The sequence below is a fragment of the Sinocyclocheilus anshuiensis genome, unplaced genomic scaffold (genome assembly GCF_001515605.1).
Source record: "Sinocyclocheilus anshuiensis isolate Anshui unplaced genomic scaffold, SAMN03320099.WGS_v1.1 scaffold459, whole genome shotgun sequence".
NCBI lineage: Eukaryota > Metazoa > Chordata > Actinopteri > Cypriniformes > Cyprinidae > Sinocyclocheilus > Sinocyclocheilus anshuiensis.
Genome location: NW_015548216.1, coordinates 143,839 through 151,439, shown reverse-complemented (window position 1 = coordinate 151,439; position 7,601 = coordinate 143,839). Strand labels below are relative to the sequence as shown.

Below are 7,601 nucleotides of genomic sequence, written 5' to 3'. Positions count from 1 at the left end.
ATGCTTCTGCATTATTACGTCACGTCTGTAAACATAAAGAAGTTGTCCCGGCTACTAGGCTATCGCATGAGAGGATCCTGCAGGTCGTTAGGGTTAGCCTTTTCTCCGTTTATAGCCCTTTCTCACAGCAGCTGGAATAATTAAATGTATCATTTTGATGTTCAGGTCCTGAGAGATTGTGGTGCCCAGGAACCTGAATGACTCCACTGCAGTCACAGTGCTGTCCATAATGGTGAGTGGAGGGAGAGCAGGGGGGTTTCTCCTGAAGTCCACGGTCATCTCCACAGTTTTGAGCGTGTTGAGATCCAGGTTGTTGAGACTGCACCAGACAGCCAGTTCTTTAACCTCCTGACTGTAAGCAGACTTGTCACCGTCCTGAATGAGGACGATGAGTGTGGTGTCGTCTGCAAACTTCAGGAGCTTGACAGAGGGGTCTTTAGATGTGCAGTCGCTTGTGTAGAGAGAGAAGAGCAGTGGGGAGAGAACAGATCCCTGGGGGGCGCCAGTGCTGATCGTACGGGTGCTGGATGTGTATTTTCCCAGCCTCACTAGCTGCTGCCTGTCTGTCAGGAAGCTGTTGATCCACTGACAGACGGAGGTGGGCACGGAGAGCTGAGTTAGTTTGGGCAAGAGGAGGTTTGGGATGATAGTGTTAAAGGCCGAGCTGAAGTCCACGAACAGGATCCTCACATAAATCCCTGGTCTGTCTAGATGTTGCAGAACATAATGCAGTCCCATGTTGACTGCATCGTCCACAGACCTGTTTGCTCTGTAGGCAAACTGAAGAGGATCCAGCAAGGGTCCAGTGATGTCCTTCAGGTGGGCCAGCACCAGTTTTTCAAAAGACTTCATGACCACAGACGTTAGAGCCACAGGTCTGTAGTAATTTAGTCCTGTAATTTTGGATTTCTTTGGGATGGGGATGATGGTGAACCATGGTTTGTCGTTGTTGTAGGTTAAATGAGTCCTGGTAGGAATGCACATATCTTCACAGAAACTGATATAAGATGTTACAGATGTTAAAACCCATGTGAGATGTTATTTATAGATGTTTTAACAAGATGTTAAAACACATGTGAATGAAATTTATATTCCAGTTTTAAATGTGCATGTGATTACAGATAGCCTGGGATTACACAAATTTGTATTTTAAAGAAAACCAGTTCAAAGGAAGAATAATTTGCTTTTTGGGTTAAAATAATTTCTTAATATGAAATTCGAGTGGTATGACAATTAGAGATTAGTCTGTACAGAAATTGAAATCTACATGTAACGCACACAATATTCACATAGTCACGCAATGCTGATGTTGTTAACATTAACAATTTGAGGACAAAGTATAACAATAATAATAATTTGCACGGTTTGATGTGATATGAGCTAATTTATCATTAGATTTAATCACCATTGGTAGTAGGGGTGTGAATCGGCACTTGTTTCACGATTCAATTCGATTACGATTATCATGTTAACAATTCAATTCGATATCACAATGCATCACGATTATATCAAATTTATTTTGTGAATTTTTATTAAATTATATAAGCAGGCTACTTTTTAAAGTAATTACGTTAAATAGTTAATTAATATATTAATAATTAATTAATTAATTGATTATTGTTAAGAATTTTAAAAAGTCAATATAGCTTTCAAACATACAAGCAAATATAAAGTAATAAAGGGGGGGAAAGATAAGATAAGATGTGTGTGTAGATTCCTCAGCATTATTGCTGTTTGATTATTACTGATGAGTTCATAAACAGTGGCAGCTTTAACAGGCTGCATTCACACTAATGCACAGATCTGTTTTCACATATCAGATGTTTTGTCCTGTTCTGAAAACATAGCTGACTGTTTACACATTAATTTCGAATCATAAAAGTATTCGGAGATGCAAGTGCATTTAAACGCAGCCGCGAGCTTCAGGACAAACAAACACAAAGTGCACGCGAAAGTCTCTCAGTACGTGAGTTTCGTGCATCTAATACATACTGCATTCCAAACGGCAGAAATTAAAGCATATCCAAAGTAAAAGACTAAAATAACAGCAAGTGGAAGCACAAGCCATACGCACGTGTCTCACAGCACATATTCTGTGCAATGAAGCCCGCCCCGATTCTCTCGCGCACACATGTGCCATATGCGGGAAAAAGCCAATCTCAGATTTAAAAATAGAGAGTGCATTTTTAATACTCGTGTGACAAGCGTGTATGCGAATGACGTCAGTAGGCTATAATCGATTATGGTCTATTATTGCATCGATGCAGAATCGTTCACGTCCGCATCGCGATGCAACAATTAATTTCGACACCCCTAATTAGTAGTGTGATTTATTGTAATGCTTTTTCCTCAGTTGGTCAGAACAAACGTGGCAGACTTGTTACTTGTTCAGATGACAATATCCGGTGAAAATTCTTATTTGGGTCATATATTCCAAGACGCAGAATCTGTGATTCTGAAGTACAGTAAATATCCACACCGGTGCGGTGACTGACTGCCAGACATTCTCCTTAAAACATTAGATTCATCCGCGCTGGACCTGTGCCACTGCACAACCCACATAATGATGATAATTCCACAAATAACTGCAATTGCAGGTTTCAAACAGAGATGGCGACAAAGAGGTAAAACTTATGGACTGCAGCTTTAAGTACTTGTAATTAAATTAAATTAAATTTTTAAATACTCATAGTCAGACTGCTGTTACTTTTTTATTGATTACATGCAGTGTTGGGAAGGTTACTTTGGAAATGTAATAGGTTACAGATTACAAGTTACCCTATTTAAAATGTAATAGTAGTGTAACTTTTTTAATTACTTTATTAAAGTTATGTAACTGGTTACTTTTGATTACTTTTCTAAATTTCTAATTAATGTTTTCAACTGTAACTGATTACTTTTCTAAATTTCTAATGAATGTTTTCAACTGATAATCATTTTGAAAGATGTAAAGCAGGCAGTGTTAACATTACAGTAGAACTCAACACTGATTACTGTCAGACTTTCACAATCCGTCATCACTTTTCAGATTCAGAATTTCAGAATTCAGATTATAATAATTGAACACATCCACCACAAAATCAGACTTTAGTACCGCCTTTTACTTTGAGATTGATCTGAAGTTCAATGTAGATTTAAAATCATAAGAAATAGTTTACTGATACTGTTTTTAAAACCAAATCTTCGCATAACTACAGGAAACACTGCATCTAACAATGCTTCAGAAAAAAAAGTTAATTTAAAAAAATAAATAAAAGCATATACATCAACCCAAATACGGTTATCTAATAAGCATGTGTCCTATTCTTAGTACTAAACTCCTGAAACATTGGTGTCTCTTTGTATATGATATGATGATAGTTTTCTCAAAATAAATTGTAAAACGCTCATGAAGTGACTCAGAGCAGTTCTAGAGATTGTTTATGTGTTCATGAACTCATATATATATATATATATATTGAGGCGGCACTGAAAACACTGCAAGCGATACACATGCACGCTTCAGTATGTGTAGTAAATGAAACCGTGCGTCTGTGCCATTAATTTCCACAACGGGCGGACTGGGAAAAAATTTCAGGCCAGGAAATCTCACACTCATCCTGTCAGGGATTTATCACAGTCACTTCAGTCACCATCCAGGATAATTACCCTATTCCAGTCATCCACTTACCCAGTCTATAAACCATCCTGTTTTGCACTTACCTGTTGTGTCTGGCCTTGCTTTGTGACACATCCAGGCCATCCCATACACCCAAACTAATTCTGAAACATGGACAACCCTATTTTTTGTATGGCCATCACATAAAAAGGCTTAAATCCTTAGGCTAGAGACATTCCAAGAAGTTCTCTCCTGAACTGCACCTTCACTTCCATTTTACTTTTCAGTCTCTTTATTTTGCCCTGAAATCTATCTCTCTCATGATCTTAATACTCAAGATTTAACAAAACTATACTTTCTAAATTGCCTACATGACATGTCAAAATTAGCACAATAATAACTACATCATTACAATATCTTTATAGAAAAATTCTAATACTGAACATGAGTCATATTTTTATATAGTAAAAGTACAGTGACTATGTTTTTTGGCAAATGGATTACCATTTGTGTTTATTTTTTACTACAAATTCCATGGTTAAACTATGGTTAGTGTGGCAAAAAACATGGTTAATTTGTGGTTAAGCCTACCATGGTTTAAAAATAGTAACCATTGTCTATTAGGCTATAGTATTATCATTATAGTAACCATTATAGTAAAATCATTGTTAATTTCGTAAGGGTTGTGTTGTTGTCTGCCGTAGCTCCCCCTAAATCTATTATAAAACGATAAGATTATTTGTCTGCTAAATTACTACTGTAACTTTACAATGTATAATAATGTTGTCCTTTAGTATACAGTAGGCTATTTTGAGTGATGACTTATGAGCAATGGGCTGCTACTGCTTAACTAAGTAAACAAAGACAAAACTACAATAGAATATTTACAGATGAAACTGACCTGCACTTGAGATCCTGAACAGTAGTTCTGCTTCTCTGCTCCACCTGTGCGCTTCCACAGTCCACTCCTCTCTCAAATCTCTCGCATTGATTACTCTGATGGAAACCGTTTGGCAAGGCATTGCCAGTCATGAGTCACGACTAACCGATTCATGATTTATTAGAGATTTATTATCGAATGGCGAACTCAGAAATAATCGCTTTAGTACATTTGGCAGGCAATTATATAATAATAGTAATAATATTTTTTAAAAAGCGGGTCAAATCGGCTTCCAGGCCACCGTTGTCCCGGTTCTCCCGATGGCCAGTCTGCGCCTGATTTCCAGAGACTCGCGGAACGTGCAGGATTCATATATAGTCTTTTTGCGGCTTAATATTCACAGACACTAGTCCATATCACGTTTTGATTCAAGTGTACTGACCTACTTTTGATCTATTCATCCAAAATGTGGCATATTCTGTGACATTCCGCATTATAGGAATTCTTTTTTTATGACTGGATATATAATAATAGTAATAATATTTTTTAAAAAGCGGGTCAAATCGGCTTCCAGGCCACCGTTGTCCCGGTTCTCCCGATGGCCAGTCTGCGCCTGATTTCCAGAGACTCGCGGAACGTGCAGGATTCATATATAGTCTTTTTGCGGCTTAATATTCACAGACACTAGTCCATATCACGTTTTGATTCAAGTGTACTGACCTACTTTTGATCTATTCATCCAAAATGTGGCATATTCTGTGACATTCCGCATTATAGGAATTCTGTTTTTATGACTGGATTCTACAAACCAGTCTGTGTTTTCCACATCGCGAAATCATAGGGCCGTATGTCTCATATTTTAGAGTAGTCAGTGCAATTTGGGAAAGAAATTAATTAAATCTGTATGTGGATGACTGTAAATATTCAAATGTAACCCCCTTTGTAATCATTAACATTTTCATATTTGTCATAAGTAACTGTAATTTAATTACACATTTTTTTTAGTAACTGCAACTGATTACAGTTACATTTATTTTGTAATTAAATTGTTACACCGTTACATGTAACTAGTTACTCCTCAACACTGATTACATGATTACACTTTTAGTAAGTGTTTTGTTTTGATTGGTGTTACTTTAAAAGGATTTATTTTAATTTGACATTTTTATGATTTAATTATTAGCTTTTCATAAAACTCACGAACCCCTGCAGTTCCTTCACTAACCCCAGTTTGGTAAACCTTGTGTCATGTAATGTTTAATGCACTTCATGTTGTTAATAACGAATGGAATATATTTTCTCACTCTTTGTATTTTTATATCAATACGGTGCAAGATTACCCTATTTAGATCAGTGTGATAAACGAGTTTGGTCAAAAGTAATCTAAAAGTAATCTAAAAGTAGTCTGATTATATAACCTAAAATGTGTAATGTAATGGATTACGTTACTAACTACAATTTTTGTCATGTAATTTGGAATCAGTAACAGACTACAATTTGTAAGGAATCTACCCAGCTCTGCTGATGGATGTTTTTGTTGAAAAGTGATTCTGTCCTACTAGATTAGATTGAAGCTGCCATGTGTTGCCACAAGGGGACAGAGAAGACCAGTGGAAATATTGTGCTGTTCCACAGAGCTTCAGCACTGTTACTGTTACAGCCAGTGCAGCATCTGCTCTTCTGCTTTGACCACTTCAATCCAGAATAATTGAAGTGTCAGATTGGTACCAAAGTACAGCACTAAACTGACACTTCACTTTCGTGTCTGATCACAGTATGTGTGTGTGTGTGTGTGTATGTGTGTGTGTGTGTGCGTCTCTTCTCTCGCAGTGCCGTTTAAGCTCCAGGAGGGAGAGGTGCGGATCATCTCAGTCTCTCAGTGTCAGTCTTACTTCGACATGAAGACCATCACATCACGCATGCTCTGTGCCGGATACGAGGCGGGAACCATTGACTCGTGCATGGTGAGTGTGTGTGTGTCAAGTCAAGTCAAGTCACCTTTATTTATATAGCGCTTTTAACAATAATTGTCAAAGCAGCTTTACAATATCAAATAGGAAAATAGTGTGTAATAATGCAAAATGACAATAGCAAACACTCAATTAAAGGCAGTTCATCATTGAATTCAGTGATGTACGGTGACCTCGGGATAAGAGAGAAACAGACTAATATTAGCATAGATGCCATTCTTCTAACAATGTAGCAAGTACATCGGGTGTTATGGGAAGTGTTCCCGGCTCCGGATGACCTAATTAATGCAGCCTAACAATCCTTTAACAGATTTGAATATTATAAATGTGTTAGTGTGTTATGTGTAAGCCAGGTTAAAGAGATGGGTCTTTAATCTAGTTTTAAACTCTAACAAACAACATTTAGCAGTTGATGTTGCCAAGTGTAAATGTGTTCTGATTGACTGATGATCCGATCTGCTTGATCGGATCACGGTGATCGCATGTTAATGCCAAGTGTAAACACAGCCTTTAATTCAGTCTTAGACAGTGTTCTAGGTTATTATGTGCGGAGGTTTTAGGTCAGATAATTAACACCTGTTTTTTCAGAATTTAGCAGTAAGAAATTACTCGTCATCCAGTTTTTTATATCGACTATGCATTCCGTTAGTTTTGCAAATTGGTATGTTTCGCCGGGCCGCGAAGAAATATAGAGCTGAGTATCATCAGCATAACAGTGAAAGCTAACACCGTGTTTCCTGATGATATCTCCCAAAGGTAACATGTAAAGTGTGCAAAGTAACGGCCCTAGTACTGAGCCTTGAGGTACTCCCGAGTTGGAGTACTTGGACTCGGACTGCAATTGTGAATGAACTTGGACTTGGACGGACTCAGGTGGACTCGGACTTGCATATTTTGGACGCAGAAATTTTTCAGAGTACAGACAAATCCATGTCATGTGTAATATAAAATTTAAAAAAAAGTAACAACATTAAATTAATATAAAAATACATTAATAAACGTCTCCCATTTAAACTCAATTGATTAAAAACTAGGACTCGACAAGGTGGACTTGGACCCAACACTGAGGTACTCCATACTTCACTTGTGATTAATATGATACATCTTCATTCACTGCCACGAATTGATGGCGGTCAGATAAGTACGATTTGAA

At 37.4% G+C, this 7,601-nt stretch overlaps 1 protein-coding gene across 1 annotated transcript in view; it reads left to right on the top strand.

The window, feature by feature from the left end:
* The window catches only part of LOC107653895 (atrial natriuretic peptide-converting enzyme-like), a gene marked incomplete at its 5' end in the record, with an annotated part of 25,119 nt that extends 18,111 nt beyond the window's left edge, over window positions 1–7,008 (top strand). The window contains 2 exons of the mRNA XM_016440761.1: window positions 6,309–6,467; window positions 6,968–7,008. Coding sequence (XP_016296247.1) covers window positions 6,309–6,467; window positions 6,968–7,008 — 200 coding nt within the window. The remainder of the gene's footprint in view (window positions 1–6,308; window positions 6,468–6,967) is intronic.
* Between the last annotated feature and the right edge of the window lie 593 nt (window positions 7,009–7,601).